This window comes from Mizuhopecten yessoensis, unplaced genomic scaffold (assembly GCF_002113885.1).
Source record: "Mizuhopecten yessoensis strain PY_sf001 unplaced genomic scaffold, ASM211388v2 scaffold716275, whole genome shotgun sequence".
Lineage (NCBI taxonomy): Eukaryota > Metazoa > Mollusca > Bivalvia > Pectinida > Pectinidae > Mizuhopecten > Mizuhopecten yessoensis.
Window position 1 is genome coordinate 151126 of NW_018480035.1, and position 18851 is coordinate 169976.

An 18851-nucleotide genomic window follows, 5' to 3' on the forward strand; every position below is an offset into this window, starting at 1 on the left:
CCACAGCACGCGCTGGGCACTTCCTCCTTGTTCGTGTCTGTATCTTTGTATAGCTTATCTTTGTGTCTTTAAAGTCCCCCATTGTCATCATCAATCTGTATTTCGCAACTTTTGAATTCATCAGCTACCGAATTCAATAGTAGTTGCAGATTAGCTGAGCTGTCGACCGTTGTGAATATAGGTTGAACCTCAGTTACTCAGGTACCAACTCGATGTCTTCTCGAAGCCCTCTGCTAGTGACTTTGATACTTCATACATAAGCAGCAGCAATCATGCTATTGCTAGTATTGGAAGCAAACCATTTTGGCAAATCCACGACTTGAACTTCCCCGGAAGTCCTGATTTGTGAATGATCTTTTATATATCAGCACATTTGACTTCGTGTGCCTTTAACATTTATGCATGTGTCACCGAACCATCTCTTTAGGTACCTGATGAGGCTGACAGTCATTGACGCTATCTCCTCCTCTCGGACCTTCAGTATAAATTGCCGGCTGAGAATACCTTTCCTTATAATCGTTTATCGTAATCTGCAAGGTTTGATAGGCATTCATGCCGACATTACTGCATCCACAACACGACAAAGCATATCTAGCCTTATGCGTGGTCAGTGTGGTCATCGTCATGATATCCGAGCATGGTTAGGACATTAAGCAACCACTAGCCTGTTCATGCGTGGCTGTGGTAATTGTTCGGATATTAAGCAACCACTAGCCTGTTCATGCGTGGCTGTGGTAATTGTCAGGATATTAAGAAACCACTAACCTGTTCATGTGTGGTTGTGGTAATTGTTAGGACATTAAGCAACCACTACCCTGTTCATGCGTGGCTGTGGTAATTGTTAGGATATTAAGCAACCACTAACCTGTTCATGTGTGGTTGTGGTAATAGTTAGGACATTAAGCAATGGTTGGGACATTCAAGTAACCACTAGCCTGGTCAATAGATGCCATACTCAGTTCAAGGTATTAGTGAAAGAATGACAATTTATATGGAAATAAATTTCGATGTGTGAAAAACAAACGAGCCCAACATCATTGAACGTAATCTTCCTGTAGAATGTTCTCACAAGCTTCTCAAATAATCACTAGAAATACTAAGTGAAGAGGCTATATTTTTTAAGCATTTAGGAGTTAGATGCAGAAGGCCAGACTTATTTTTTTCACTGCACCATATGGCCATTTCGTCCATGTAACATGTAGGACTCAACTATAAGGTCAAAAGGTTGAAAAACGAGTTATAATAGAAAGATTTCACCGTAATTTGGTAGAGTTGACTTACTTATATATTCACAAAGTATTGTTATTTTTCAACTCAATCAAAAATAGAATTATTGCTGCTACGACCAATGTTTTGGAAAAATTATTCAAACTTGAGTCTAATGCTTATGGATCAATTTACTTTGTATGAATATTCGACTGATGGTCCTGACAAAGTTTATAACGTCGCAGAATGCGTATACAAAATCGGATGCAAAAACTGCGACGAATCGTATATTGGAGAGACTGGAAGGCGATTTGGGGTCCGCCTTGGTGAACACCGGAAAGATACGGAAACCCAAGAAGAAGGGAAATTCACCAGATCAGAAAGAAAGCAGTCGGAGTCCCAGATAAATAAATCGGCAATCACAGACCATGCCACGAAGAAAATCGTGTGATTGACTGGGATTACTCCAAAGTATTGGACAGAGAGAGCAACCTGCTCAAGCAGCAGATAAAGGAAGCCATCTGAATACGCCGCAGTGGGCCAGTTCTAAATCGAGATGAGGGGGCTCATAGACTCTCGCACATCTATGACCAAGTACTAAGTATTAAACAAAGTGAAGTTGAATCGAGTCATTTCGGTACATATATAAGAACTATTGTACCGACACATCGATTTGTGGACAACTCGTACACATTTTACACCTTTGCTAACATGGTTTTAACGGCCGCTATTTTTAAAACAATGAATTGGGTGAAATGGTTTGCATGGAAACGTTTTCGAGTATTTTCCTTTTGGAAAGCTTCAGGAAACTCTTTGCAAGCATAGTCATTGAGAACTATGCGGTCTTTCATTTATAAAAAAAAAAAGAAGACTTTCATGCTATGGTTTCACAGTAAGTGGGGGACTTCGTGACTTCGTTTCGACTAAACAAAGTTGATATTTTAACTTTTAAATATTTAACTGTATAAAACCCAGTGTTAACCCTGTGTTTAGATAGACAAAAGCTAATGGCTTAATGGTAGGGAAGTTGATAACTTGATTAATTTGTGAAAAAGTTCTTTCCAGGTTTCCATGGTCTAAAACAAGTTACAAAAAACAATGGATTCGTCAATGTTCTGTCCAACTTTGAGAAAGGGGCTACGGCTCGGTAAAATTTCAATATGATGCCCCTCATTCTATTTGCCAAATCAATATCCGTCTCCATATATTTTAAGGTTCATTTTTCCTTAAAAAAATCTTTTAACATTTCCCTCGATTTACCGTTTGTATGAAGACCAATGCTTCACAATGCATGATTTCGTTCATCTTTATGACAGAAACAATCTAAAGCAATCGTTAGAATTTTATTATTCATTGCCTACCAACCGCAATACTTTGAAATCTTTGTATTTCTCCTGAAGGAATTCGTCTTGACACCATAATGCATTCCATATATAATGGAATTCACCCCCGACCAAGATGATCCCTGTGATCCCGAGACAATTGCACCGTATGTCTGTCTGCAGACATTTGTCATTGGGGATTACACCTTCAGATTATTTGTTTCATACACAATGCAATATCTTATTCCTAGACCTTCACAACGAACGAACATATCAAGGCACGAGACAGACGCCATATTTGCTACATCCGGGAATTTTACCGGAAATGGTGCGTTTATACTCTGTTGATTAATCTGCGTGTTTTGGAATAGACCTACCCCGGAGAAAGTGAAATGCTCGCTAACAACTCGGCGGCTCGGTAATGAAGAATTCACAGCATGGTTTCCGTGTCGCTTTGTCTCGTGATAAGATTGGTAGGCGATTGTCACTGTACCTTCTCTATACAATTCAAATCGCCAATCTCACTTGATCATTATTTAGAATCTTCAAAGGATGGGCGGCCAAGAGATTTTCCGTGTTATTTGTGTATTGATAGACGGAATTGTTTCGCAAAAAATAGTCACTTAATAATCTGGCGGTGTAGCACGGCATTTCTACTGGGAATTCATTCGTTATTTTCTTCTACTTTTTTCAATTGATGTTTTTTTGTGGTAAGCATACTGAACGTCGTTTACTTGTGTTGAAATTCCTAATCCAATTTATCGCGTTCAAGGGCGATCATGTTAGCAATCAGTGAATATTGACAGGTCAACAACTTCATCTCAAATCAATGATTTGAGAAAAAATGTCCACATAGTTCAGATGGACCCAATGATAAAGCAACTGGACGTTTGCATAATTCATTTATTTATTTATTATCATTAGCACTATTCGTATGTATTTCTCCTTTATGTTCTTATGTTGTTATTCCGTTCACACCACACAACATTTAGGACTTGACGAGTACAATCAGATAGCTATAATTCCCCGAAAGAAGCAATATCTATACATTTATTTTAAGACACTGTTAAGAATTCTTTTCCCATTGCATGCAATGCACTGCTTTTTCCTGTATAAGTTCAGTTTCGTTTTGGATATAACTGTAGCGCAATTAATTGCGCCAAGGCACTTCCGGCGTTTCTTCAGAAGTCGTTTAAAACGTTAAACAAATTTGACCCTTGTGACCTTTAACATGGATCCATATAATTCCTTTACACGTGCTTTAGCGCACATAATGCTAGCAAGCTACTGGTTTCATATCAGTACCTAAAAAGTCGCTATTTAGCAAATGAGACCCTTGTGACATTGAATATGGCCAAGGTCATTAATGTTAATGACTCACGGGATCTTGAATGTACACCAAGGACATTTCTTTTCACACTCCATATCAGCAAGCTTCTAATATATCTATTTTTCATTTTTCATTTTCATCAAAATTCCGTAGAGCGTTATAACAAAGAAAAATTTGATCCTTGTGACCTTGAATATGGAACACTGTATTTGTTTTCATAATCATTGAAGCATGTAATGGCAGCAACCTGCTGAACAAATATCATGACTATACGATTGGAGGTGGGGGGTTTTAAAGAAAATGTCGTTTGAGTGTTTTAACAAATTTGACCCTGTATTATGGGTCGAGGTCATTAACACAATCAAGCTATTTGCGATATATCATGACTCAGGGGCTTCGGTTCTTCAGGGGTGGTTTGAATGGTTAAACGAATTTGACCCTTGTCAACTTGAATGTAACAAACTTGGAAACATATTAAACAGACATCTAAACAGAGTCTCTCAACTAAGCACTTCTCACGGGTAGCTTGAGACCTTACTGAGATCAGTTGAGAGGCTTCAGACTAATCTGGTGATTCAGTCATGTGACCTGGGGATTATCCCCAAGTCGTGTGACTGAATCAGGCCGCCCTCGGTCCTGGTCCAAGTCTGGACTGGTGGCTGCGTCGTAGATGGCCTCTTTAACCCCTCTCTGGAACCAGCTGGGGTCTTGGTCCAGAACTCTCTAATGTTGAGAGCCCCAAAAGTGTGCGATCTTTGGCTCATGTGAGCTCCGACTGGTGATGAGTCTCTGTGATGTTCTGAGACTCGTTTCCGGAGGGCTCTTTCTGTCTCACCACATCTGCTGCTTGGCATTCTGCACACGATATCTGCTATTGGTATTGTCTTTGGGAGCCACAATCATGCTATGAGTTTGTATTTGTAGGTTTTGTATGCATTGTGACACCCAACTTTCGGATCTTCCTATTGATCGCCTCAGACACTCCGCCCACGTAGGGAATGTAAACATGTCTCGTCATTGGGCGTTCACGCTTCACTGATGGGTGAGGGTTCTTCTTTCTGCTGCTGTGTTGACCCGAGATGCTGGGTACGTACTTAAACTTGGTAACATTTCATGCTTTGAAGCTACTAGCAAAAACATCACGACACTTAATAAATTGGTTCTGTAGACAAAAGTCGGTTGAGCGTTTGATTGAAATAGTGCACAATTACTGTAAACCACCCGTAGTAGCCCTGTTTATTAACAGTTTTTGTTTTTTGTTTGTTGTTCAACTTTGTCCACCAATCACTTGCTACGGTTAATAGATAATAAGAAATCTATATATCAAACCATTTGGACTTCTGGTTCTTTACAAGAAGATGTTTAAGATGGTAAGGGTGTTTAACTGCTGTACAACGAAAATGGAAGTTGTTCACGATACATATCGTATAGGTCGATAAATATGATCATTGGGGGTGTCATTTTTACCGAAAGTCGATCTAAACCCCTAAAACATGTAAAATTACTCTGAACACCATGGTTTAGGTCCAAATATAGCTGTAACAAATTATCAGGTCCCTGTGATTAGTGCTACTTACTTGAAACATACGACATAGACCTGTGTTATATTATACTTGGAAACTTTCACCTAGACAAGCTTTCGCCCTTCGCCGATAAAATATAGGTACATATTCACGTTATCTTTATTTCGCTCTTCACATTAATTAACTATGTAGATGTTGTTTTTCACTATTTGCTGTAATTATAATTCGCCCTTATTACCGGAGGACGAAAAGGCAAAAGTTAAGTGTCCCTGTCCCACTGCACTGTAGTTTTCCCTATATACAGTTACCTCCCCTTAACGTCCGTTTGTATATCTTCCGTTGACCAGTTAGCTTAATCAGTTGGAGCGAATATATAACAACTTCTGAACTATTTCTACCCATTTTTCAGTCATGATATTACCGACAAACTCATTTTCTATTTTGAAGCATAGGCATTTGAAATCTTATCTAAATAAGTAGGAGAATACATAAGCTCAAATTAAAACCTACTGTCTCTGTGATGTCTATAGACACATGCTTTAGTTGTTTTTATTGTACGGTGTTCTGTTACTTTATAGACCAACTAGCAGACTCCTTTTATTGAAGAACTTAACAGTTGTATACGCTCAGATCTTTCAGATATTTTATTGGTACTAATTGTGTCGATCCTTCAAATACACAAATACTTATATGTTAGATCGCATAACAGCTATTTAAAAAGGCAGTACGCCGACCGCAAATTGTGGGCTGTTAATTGACCTTATTGACCATAACACGACCATTTGACCGAAAATTGATCTAAACCCCTAGCACATATACAATAACTATGAACAGCTTATTTTAGATCCAAATATAGCTGTAACAACTTCTCAGAAGTAACTCAACTGTAAACAGACAATGCAGGTAAAAAGTACCCTATGTCATCATCTATGTTGTCACTGCCTGTTTGATTTGTAAAAGACCATACGGGCCATATATACATTTTGTATACCTTTTCAGTATCTTGACTATACAGGTCAAATATACCTGTTTGTATTCCTATTAGTATCAAGGCTATGCAGGCTATATAAATATTTTGTATACCTATTTAATATCTAGACTATACAGGCCACACATACATTTTGTAAACATATTCAGTATCGAGACTATACAGGCCACATATACCTTTTGTATACCTATTCTGTATCAAGACTATACAGGCCATATCTACATTTTATATACCTATTTACAATCAAGAATATTCTACAGCTGTGTCATAACATCTCATACGATTGCCCGAGAGAACTATATCGCTTTCTCTCTGTTTACTTACCAATGATATAACAAGCATATCTGGTTAGTGTTTACCTATATCTCACTCAGATGAGTCACTCAGGTACATACAACTTTGGCTTCTTGTTAAATTTCTCCCAGCTAGGTCGTGGCCGTCATTTTCGCACGTGCTGATTGAGTCTGTGTAGCTAGCTACCGGTGCGTAACAGTAGATTCTGGCTCAATATTCAAATGTGTCGGAGTTGGAAGGTGAAATTCTTCCAGCATGACAATAATCCAGACTGTTTGTTGTTCAATATAATTTAATACCAACATTTGTACTTGCGTGTAAATGTCGCCTCGTCCGGTTATCAGTGACTTGTTAAATTCGATACAGGCCGTATATACCTCTTGTGTACAAAGTCCAAAGCTGTGTTATTATTTAAAACGTGGACGAATGTCGTATTGACCATTTTCTTCAATCTATAATATTCCGATGTTGATGTGTAATCATTTCATATGCCCGACGTTATAGTTCACCTGTATTCTGCATTTACTGATGAAGACTTCATAAAATGATATTCACCCGCTCCATCCAATGTATTTCAATGTACTAGTTTGTTAATTATTTACCCAGAATGGACTTGTCAGTTTAACGCTATGTCTGATTGATCGGTGGTGACGAATACATCTCTGTTGGGTGACGTTGACGTCGCATATACTGGTTAAGCCTCAAATTACTACATCTTGTATACAGAAGAACAGTGATAATCAAAATACTTCATAAGTTTCGAAATAAATTCCGGGAATAACTAATTTTCGACAATCTTATTAATAAAAAGAGTAAGAATTTGCGAGCAATTCAAAGTCTTCAACCTCCAAATAAACTCAGATATCAAATTTGGCGAAACTTTGACTGGGTCTCGTGACTAGATAATTGTACGAGACCCTATGCCATCTCAAGAGATACTCGCATACAAAAGTTGGCAATTTTTTATGTGACAGTATAAGAGATATTTCCCTGACAAAATGGTGCACAGTAAACAAAGGGACTTAACTCTGAATATATAGGAGGGTACAAAACCCCACTATCACTACGCAAAACATCGCCATCGCAGGAAACAAAACTAGATGTATCACTAACATAGCGAGGCTCGGTGAATAAAGGGTTACCAATCTACACAAGTACGCGACGCTTTGCCATCCCAAAAACACTTGCAAACAAAAGACAATTGCAGCTGACAGAGTATACGAGACCAACAAAATGTCGCACAGTAAAAAAAAAGGGCAATAACTCTTCATATAATGGAGTTCGAGACTCGATTTCAGGACGCAACACTCAACGATTTCTAAGAAGTACAGACAAACAAATCATGGCGGGTACGTATAATGAAAATGGATCTGTCAGTGTCGAGCTAGTTATCTGGATACTCGATGTCGTGATTAAGGAGATTAATGTTTACAATACAATTACAAACAATTAAATATTTCTTTAAAACTTCAATACGTTACAAAGTTGTGATAACAGAAAAGTTTATACACGTCTCAGGTTGTCTTAAAGACATTGGCTCAATTGAATTTTATTCGTCCAAATATAGGTTCCTGAAATATATATAACAGTTTCAGTTTTTTTTTTTATATAATTCGAATCATTGAAAACAAACAAACAAAGAGCAAATAATTTAGTTCATATGCTTCAATATAATTCCAAGTGTACAACATTCCATTAACCCGCATTTCTGTGGATGATTTTTAATTTCAGTCAGTAATAAATAGTTGAAGTTTTATCACACGTATAGCGATGATATATAGACGACCGAGATGATCCGAACATGTCATCTCATTCGGACCTGTAACAGTACACAAATGAGCATTTTCAGAAGGCACATCTCCACAAGTTGTCCACTTGGCAATCAGTATTAATCCATCCCTGGTCACACCGGAAGGTCAAATATAGTATCCCGATCCGGAGCACTGTTTTCCCGGATATTTTGAACTTAAAGAATACCGACATTGTCTGTGTATTGACAGTTGGCCTCTTCATAAGATGCTGGTGATGACAGGTGTGGATTAAATTCCGTACACCGACTTAGATGCTATTATCAGCGATCATTATTGTTATGCACGAGACGATATGAACAACTTAACAGTACTATGCGACACTGTTTCCAAACATATTAAGGATTAAGATAACACTGTGTCTTCTCTATGCTTGAAATGCAAGGTATAAACGTTTCTGGATGAACAATATCCGGTGAGGTTTTCTAAAGTTTGTATCAATGATTGATTTCATTGTTATATTTCAAAGATATTTATCAATGAATAGATTGGCCCAGAATCAGGTTTTGACAGCGTTCGGTATGCAAATTTATTTCTGTTGAAAAATTGACTGCGTTCAAGGTGTGAAGCTAATTGATGGTGTCCAGATTGTAAAAGTATTACTGTATTTTAAAGAATGGTGTCCGGAGTGTGAAACTACTTCAGTATTTCTGAAGCTCAATGTTGATAGTGACCATTTCTGTAGTTCCGTATTGATGATGTCCAAAGTATGAAGCTATTTCTGGAGTCCAGGTTTGATAGCATCGTATCTGGGGTGTGAAACTATTTCTTGAACGATATTGATGTTTCTGCCGATTTTGAAACTTCATATACGTATAACTGGTATGCGTATTGCGAAGCTCTTTATATAGTTAATTATTGAGGGTGACCGGAGAGTGAAACTATTTATATAAAAGTAATAATGGTATCGAGATGGGGAACTTCAGTTCGAATTGAGATGAAATTTCTGTAGGTTGACGGTATATGAGGATTTTGAAATTATTTCTGTATTCTGTAACAACGGAATTGCTGATTTTCGCCTTGCAGTACAATTTATGTAGAAAAAAATGGTTATGTCAAGATTGTGAACGGCTTTCTTTTGTCGAAAAAATCATAATAACCGTATTGTGAACGCACTATGTAGAAAAAAAACACCAATATCCCCATTGTAAACGTATTTCTGTGGGGGGAAAATACGTACTGTGGACGTATCGCTGTAAAACGTTGATAATTTCAAGATTGCACATTTGATATTAACCGGAGTGTGAAACTATTTCTGTATCTGTGGATTGTATCCGGCATTGACTGTATCCGGGTTGTCAGGATCGTCCGAGTTTTGTACCAGGGTGGTATTTATCCAGTTAATGAAGGACGATATCCGTGTATAGATGCCGGGAAAGTCCGGGTTAGCACAACCGAGGCCTATAGACACGATACCGGCCTGTACCCAATGATCTCCGTCCTTACAGAATAAGGGCCCTCCTGAATCTCCCTGAAATTATAACAAAACATCGACAGCGTTCTTAACGGTTACTTTATAGTGTTCACTGAGAATTAACGGTAACTCTATCGTGTTCACTGAGAATCAACGGTAACTCTATCGTGTTCACTGAGAATCAACGGTAACTCTATCGTGTTCACTGAGAATCAACGGTAACTCTATCGTGTTCACTGAGAATTACCGGTAACTCTATCGTGTTTACTGAGAATTAACGGTAGCTCTATCGTGTTTACTGAGAATTAACGGAAACTCTATCGTGTTCACTGAGAATTAACGGTACCTCTATCGTGTTCACTGAGAATTAACGGTAACTCGATCGTGTTCACTGAGAATTAACGGTAACTTTATCGTGTTCACTGAGAATTAACGGTAACTTTATCGTGTTCACTGAGAATTAACGGTAACTCGAGCTCTGGCGTGTTCACTGAGAATTAACGATAACTCTATAGTGTTCACTGAGAATTAACGGAAACTCTATCGAGTTCACTGAGAATTAACGGTAACTCTATCGTGTACACTGAGAATTAACGGTAACTCGATCGTGTTCACTGAGAATTAACGGTAACTTTATCGTGTTCACTGAGAATTAACGGTAACTCCATCGTGTTCACTGAGAATTAACGGTAACTCGAGCTCTGGCGTGTTCACTGAGAATTAACGATAACTCTATAGTGTTCACTGAGAATTACCGGTATCTCTATAGTGTTCACTGAGAATTAACGGTAGTTCTATAGTGTTCACTGAGAATTAACGGTAAATCTATAGTGTTCACTGAGAATTAACGGTAGTTCTATAGTGTTCACTGAGAATTAACGGTAGTTCTATAGTGTTCACTGAGAATTAACGGTAACCCTATAGTGTTCACTGAGAATTAACGGTAAATCTATAGTGTTCACTGAGAATTAACGGTAGTTCTATAGTGTTCACTGAGAATTAACGGTAGTTCTATAGTGTTCACTGAGAATTAACGGTAGTTCTATAGTGTTCACTGAGAATTAACGGTAAATCTATAGTGTTCACTGATAATTAACGGTTCCTCTATCGTGTTCACTGAGAATTAACGGTACCTCTATCGTGTTCACTGAGAATTAACGGTAACTTTATATTGTTCACTGAGAATTAACGGTAACTCTATCGTGTACACTGAGAATTAACGGTAACTCGATCGTGTTCACTGAGAATTAACGGAAACTCTATCGAGTTCACTGAGAATTAACGGTAACTCTATAGTTTTCACTGAGAATTAACGGTAACTCTATCGTGGTCACTGAGAATTAACGGTAACTTTATAGTGTTCACTGAGAATTAACGGTAACTCCATCGTGTTCACTGAGAATTAACGGTAACTTTATCGTGTTCACTGAGAATTAACGGTAACTCGAGCTCTGGCGTGTTCACTGAGAATTAACGATAACTCTATAGTGTTCACTGAGAATTACCGGTATCTCTATAGTGTTCACTGAGAATTAACGGTAAATCTATAGTGTTCACTGAGAATTAACGGTAAATCTATAGTGTTCACTGATAATTAACGGTTACCCTATCGTGTTCACTGAGAATTAACGGTAACTTTATATTGTTCACTGAGAATTAACGGTAACTCTATCGTGGTCACTGAGAATTAACGGTAACTCTATCGTGGTCACTGAGAATTAACGGTAACTTTATAGTGTTCACTGAGAATTAAAGGTAACTCTATCGTGTTCACTGAGAATTACCGGTAACTCTATCGTGTTCACTGAGAATTAATGGTAACTCTATCGTGTTTACTGAGAATTAACGGTAACTCTATAGTGTTCACTGAGAATTAACGGTAACTCTATAGTGTTCACTGATAATTAACGGTTACTCTATCGTGTTCACTGAGAATTAACGGTAACTTTATAGTGTTCACTGAGAATTAACGGTAACTCTATCGTGTTCACTGAGAATTAACGGTAACTCTATCGTGTTCACTGAGAATTAACGGTAACTCTATCGTGTTTACTGAGAATTACCGTTCATACGGGGCATCTTTTCATCAAGAAATTTATATCCTGTAAAAGAGGTTCTCGTTGAACATATGTTTAAGATCAAATTGCTCTTTATGATCAAAACAAACAACTCTTAAAGATAAACACAAATTACGACATTATATTAACTAAACGGCGAATTAAAATAAAAACAAACTTCTCTCGAAGACCAACACAAACTACTCTCCAAGACAAATACAAAATTTTCTCTTAGATCGATATAACTTTTCTCTTAGATTCAACACAAATTACGTTTTCAGATCAGTAAGACTACTCTAAAAGTTCCATCCAAACATCTGTTAAAGATCACTACAGCCTACAGGTTCCAAGAGTTAATTCTTCACAATATTGCTGATTTAAACATTTCATTTTATTAGAATTAATGATTAGATGTTGCACAAATTGCATTGCACCAGGGAAAACATTCCAGTCTTCGATCGCTCAAGTTTTGATAAGAACAACATGGCTCTGTAAGGTTATCACCATAGGTGAATCTGTATGGTTAAGGTGAAATTCGGAGGGCTCGTCTTAACTGGATTAATTATTTAACTTTATGGTTCGACATTTTAAAAAAAAGGCAGGGTCTGACCTACCTGGCATGAGTCGCGTCCGGTCTGGCTGGACTCTGTGGCAGCACAGAGAACCGAATCATCAATAGAGACAAAGTTCTTCATCATGTGACCTTCCGGTAGTGCGTCATACTTTGCGTCACAATCGGCCGGAGGAATGATTGGTAGCTGGGCGTGGAGCGGCAGACGCACTCCCTTCCCATCTACGACGAAACAAAGGTCATGGTCATGTTTAGGTTCAATTCAGTGGTCAGTAAAAGGTTCAACATGGTCAAACACCCATAAGGTAACAGCAAGGCTACATGAAGAGGTCAGTAAAGGTCAATGTCGACAGATGAACTGTAGACCATGTCAAGGTCACAAATTAAGAGGTCATTACAGGTCGACCATAACACACAAAAATGAGGTCATATAAAGGTCACATTGAGGTTATGTATAAAGATCAACACTAACACAATCATTTGGTCATGTTATAAAGGTGACCTTGAGCGGTTAACAAAGGTCAACACCGATTAGTAATTAAAGGTCTTGTCAAGGTTACATCAAGTGGTCAATAAATGTCAGAACGGACAAGCAATCGTCAGGTCATTTCAAGGTTGGGGTCATCTTCAGTGAAAGGTCACCATAGTTATGCAGTAAGAAAGAATGCAAGCGATTGCGAATCAGGTAATAACATTTAGGTTTGTTCAATCTGGAGGACAGACTGCACAGTGCATTTATTATAGTGTTAACAGTTGCTTGTAATTACATTTTTTGTACATCTTGTGGATAATTCGTTGGGAGTAGAGATCCTCTAATCTCGAACCACTGCCTAATATTTCGTTCATTAAAAGTTACGGAAATATAATATAATATTAAAGGAATAATTCTGTAAATTTACGGGACAGAATATAAATGAAGTTAGTCACCAATATTTCAATATTTCATATTTCAGACGTGTCTTAATCAATGGACCTTCTATACCTTGTGTGTTCTGACCCCAGCCGGCCGTGACGCACACAGATCCTGGCGGGAACCTACTGGTCAGTACGTTCAGACAGACGGGGTTGACGTAGTCGGACAAAATGGCCGGCCGGTCCAGTTTCAATAGGGCGATGTCTTGTAGTAGAGGTGTGTCCCCTGAAACACAACCACATAAATTAAAACTGTTGACAGGATAGCAAAGCGCAATCATGTTTTGCGAATATGTATATTCGCACTTTTTTAAATCTCGAAAGAATATAATAACTGATACATGTCCATAGTTTGATTGAGGAGTGACTAATTTCCCCTGGTTTTAATCGGACTAGGTAAGCTAAACTGTTATATACATGTTTTTGAATAAGCGATCAACTTTCTTGTGAATTAGCATGAAAATGAACATCTCAAATTATATATAAATGTATAAAAATATGTATTTGTGATTACAAAAAAAAATACGATTTTTTTTAAGTGACTGCCTTAAAACGTGTTTCCTCTGTGTTTTTCCTTTCATTAAAAAATACAAAATACCAAATCTATCCAAGACACATAACATGATGAATTTTGATACTTAAGGACGTATGCTACCGTAATGTGTCATACACCACTTTCGTGAAGAGTTCCACACGTGGTTGATTAGGTGATGACACACATGAAATGTACACAGGGATACGTGACGTATTAATAGCATCCATGTAAGTTTAAGGTTTTCGACGTTAGTTACAGATTTGTAAGGGGAATAACTGACACGAATCACTAATGTAATATGTGTTGAGTAGCATACATCCTAAACTGTAACAACAATCATAGGTATATGTATAATGTGTCAGGTAGCATACATCTTTAAAATTAAACAAGTCAGAGGTATAAAGTGTAATGTAACATAAACCCTTAACTGAAAAAATACAGGTGTTTTATTTAAGGTACATGTAGCACGTTTTTCAAAATGATATATTTGTTGCGCGGAAAATAATGTGTTCTTTAAAAAAACAAAAACAGAATATAACTTATAAATAAATCCTATTGTGTGATGAAATAAGAGGTCACAGGAAGCTCACCCTCAATGCTGACGTCATAGTGAACTGTCATGGGCTCTGTTATACTCACACGTGATCTGGAAGTTGTCCCGTTTGTAGATGTTACTGATGTTGAAGGCCTGCTCTGTACCGTCCCGTCCTGCCTGGTTGTGTTCCCCAATCAGTACCCGCCAGTTACTGGCGGTAGCCAGGCCCGGCCAAACCGTGTCCCTAAACATAAAATATAGTGTCACGTCATCACTGGACAGAACATAGCGTAATGTACATACAGGACGGACATAAAACATAATGTCACGTCATTACTGGACATAACATAGCGTAACGTCTGCCCTGGAATTGCACACACTGGGCCGACATAAACACAGTGTAACGACTGAATTTGACGTACAAGACACATAGTGTTACACAGGACAGACGCGATTTATACGTTGAATGTTCGCATTGGACACACACAAAGTGGAGTGAAACTTACACACTGGACAGAATCAAAACGGATTGTAACGTCCACACTGGACAGACACAAAACGGAGTGTAACGTCCATACTGGAGAGATACAAAACGGAGTGTAACGTCCATACTGGAGAGACACAAAAAAGAGTGTAATGTACACACTGGACAGACACAAAACGCAGTGTAACGTCCACATTGGACAGACACAAAACGGAGTGTAATGTCCACACTGGACAGACACAAAACGGAGTGTAATGTCCACACTGGACAGATACAAAACGGAGTGTAACGTCCATACTGGAGAGACACAAAACGGAGTGTAACGTCCACATTGGACAGACACAAAACAGAGTGTAACGTCCACACTGGACAGACACAAAACGGAGTGTAATGTCCACACTGGACAGATACAAAACGGAGTGTAACGTCCATACTGGAGAGACACAAAAAAGAGTGTAACGTCCACACTGGACAGACACAAAACGGATTGTAACGTACACACTGGACAGACACAAAACAGTGTAATGTCCACACTGGACAGACACAAAGCGGAGTGTAACGTACACACTGGACAGACACAAAACGGATTGTAATGTCCACACTGGACAGACACAAAATGGAGTGTAACGTCCATACTGGAGAGACACAAAACGGAGTGTAACGTACATACTAGAGAGACACAAACGGAGTGTTACGTCCACATTGGACAGACACAAAACAGAGTGTAACGTCCACACTGGACAGATACAAAACGGAGTGTTACGTCCATATTAGACAGACACAAAACGAAGTGTAACGTCTACACTGGACAGATACAAAACGGAGTGTTACGTCCATATTGGACAGACAGAAAACGGAGTGTAACGTCCACACTGGACAGACACAAAACGGATTGTAACGTACACACTCGACAGACACAAAACAGAGTGTAATGTCCACACTGGACAGACACAAAGCGGAGTGTAACGTACACACTGGACAGACCGAAACGGATTGTAATGTCCACACTGGACAGACACAAAATGGAGTGTAACGTCCTTACTGGAGAGACACAAAACGGAGTGTTACGTCCACATTGGACAAACACAAAACAGAGTGTAACGTCCACACTGGACAGATACAAAACGGAGTGTTACGTCCATATTAGACAGACACAAAACGAAGTGTAACGTCCACACTGGACAGATACAAAACGGAGTGTTGCGTCCATATTGGACAGACAGAAAACGGAGTGTAACGTCCACACTGGACAGACACAAAACAGAGTGTAACGTCCACATTGGACAGACACAAAACGGATTGTAACGTACACACTGGACAGACACAAAACGGATTGTAACGTACACACTGGATAGACACAAAACGGATTGTAACGTACACACTTGACAAATACAAAATAGAGTGTAACGTACACACTGGACAGATACAAAACGGAGTGTTACGTCCATATTGGACAGACACAAAACGGAGTGTAACGTACACACTGGACAGGCACAAAACGGATTGTAACGTACACACTTGACAGACACAAAACGGAGTGTAACGTCCACACTGGACATACACAAAACGGAGTGTAACGTCCACATTGGATAGACACAGAACAAAATTTTACGTCATCGCCAGACATTTTTACGACTCTGCATCCAATGTCACAACCGTACACAGTCGTTACGGAGTGTCCAAACCGCACAAATTCATATCTAGGTCACCTCTCTAAAATGCATATTTCTACTTGTTTATAGAATATTTTGCAACTAGTTTAGATTATCATTAATCTTTAAAGGCTTCTTAACCTATATCATGGGTCCATAAATACTCAGAATTATTTTTTGAACCAGTTTTTTGAGTGAATTCAAACTCGTCGTAGACTGGCAGCCGCCATCTTTTAAACAGTCCCAACTTTTGTCATCGTACAGGCTACACTACAGTGAATTTAGCTAATAAGGACAGGCCCGAAACCTGATCAGCCTTTATATACTTGTATATCACCATAATATGTTCAACATATATTCTGGTGATACATAAATGTGGAGAGACCGATTAGTTGTTTTTTCTTCAAAGTCCGAATCGAAGATTAACAAAACCTATGGTGGATCCGTTTGGAGTTACAAAAAAATATACTCAGTGGCACTACTCGGCTTCCGTAATGAAGCAATCTCTGGATCAATTATTGTTATCATCATTATGACGTCACAAAGAAATGAACACGGACATAATAACCAACGACAGTTACACTAGCTCCAAAGTCACATACGAAATGTGAGTTCATTGCATAACACTGAAGTTAAGTGATAAAAGTATCACATTACACTTCAACCCACATCACTGTGAAAAGGGCAAAACAATCTATTCAAAGTATATACTGATTAGTTGGATTAAGTTGCATATGTTCAGGCAGTGAGTTTACACAATAACATCAATGATCACCGTTAAACCCAATACAGGTTTAAATAATTTAAATCTAAGTAAACTTACATTTAAGTAAATAAGCATAATCACAACCGGTGGTAACGGTAGGAGTAAGAATGTAATTATTTTCCCTTATGATTACGTCAATTGCTGGCGCTATCTGCAGGTGGGGCGGGGAAGGGGGAAGGGGAGGGTCGTTGGTTGCACGTGCAGATTGTCGGGTTATTAACTGTTCGTGTCATTCACGTGACACAATGTAACGCAGGGAGGACTACAATGAAACATTCAAATTATTGTAGTTGAAAAATTCTGTTGATCAGTATTACGGTGTATACAATGTATTGTAGATATTTTTTATTTTGATTGTAAATAAACATCAGTAAATGTCTTTCTCGCTGGAAAATACAGATACATGTATGTGTATTTGTGGTATTTGATATATTGAATAGTATTGGAGAGAACAACAATCGGTGGTGTAAACTGCTAAGGACGTACAGAAGAGAACAACAATCGGTCGTGTAAACTGCTAAGGACGTACAGAAGAGAACAACAATCGGTCGTGTAAACTGCTAAGGACGTACAGAAGAGAACAACAATCGGTCGTGTAAACTGCTAAGGACGTACAGAAGAGAACAACAATCGGTCGTGTAAACTGCTAAGGACGGACAGAAGAGAACAACAATCGGTCGTATAAACTGCTAAGAACGTACAGAAGAGAACAACAATCGGTCGTGTAAACTGCTAAGGACGTACAGAAGAGAACAACAATCGGTCGTGTAAACTGCTGAGAACAGAAGGAACCAATGAAGGAAGAAAAAAGCAAAAAACTGCGAAGGAAGGAACGGAAAAATGAAGGAAGAATAAAACAACTATCGGTCCTGTAAACTGCAAAGGAAGGAATGAACGAATGAAGAGTGAAGAGAACAACAATCGGTCCTGTAAACTGCAAAGGAAGGAATGAACGAATGAAGGAAGGAGAGAACAACAATCGGTTATTTAAACTGCTGAGAAAAGAAGGAACCAATGAAGGAAGGAGAGAGCAAAACTTCGAAGGAAGGAACGGAAGAATGAAGAAAGAATATAACAAAAATCGGTCCTGTAAACTGCGAAGGAAGGAATGAACGAATGAAGAAGAAGAGAACAACAATCGGTCCTGTAAACTGCTAAGAAAAGAAGGAACAAATGAAGGAAGGAGAGAGCAAAATTGAGAAGGAAGGAAAGAACGAGTGAAGGAAGAATATAACAACAATCGGTTCTGTATAATGCGAAGGAAGGAATGAACGAATGAAGGAAGAAGAGAACAACAATTGGTCCAGTAAACTGTGAAGGAAGTCAGGGGAAAGGGCGGCCTTGAGATATGTGAGTGGTAAACCAGGTGTCAAATTGTATATCAAGAGTTAACTGTATACTGCAAACATTTCAACATTATGAATCATTGTTTCCATATCTACTGCAGTTGAATC

The 18851-nt window shown here is 38.5% G+C and overlaps 1 protein-coding gene across 1 annotated transcript in view; it reads right to left on the reverse strand.

Annotated features, from left to right (window-relative positions):
• Positions 1–8153: 8153 nt before the first annotated feature.
• Positions 8154–18851, reverse strand: part of LOC110442526 — a 39782-nt gene continuing 29084 nt past the window's right edge. The window contains exons 9-12 of the mRNA XM_021486172.1: positions 14600–14739; positions 13496–13651; positions 12557–12735; positions 8154–9942 (exon numbers count right to left, since the gene is read on the reverse strand). Coding sequence (XP_021341847.1) covers positions 9721–9942; positions 12557–12735; positions 13496–13651; positions 14600–14739 — 697 coding nt within the window. The 3' untranslated portion in view covers positions 8154–9720. The remainder of the gene's footprint in view (positions 9943–12556; positions 12736–13495; positions 13652–14599; positions 14740–18851) is intronic.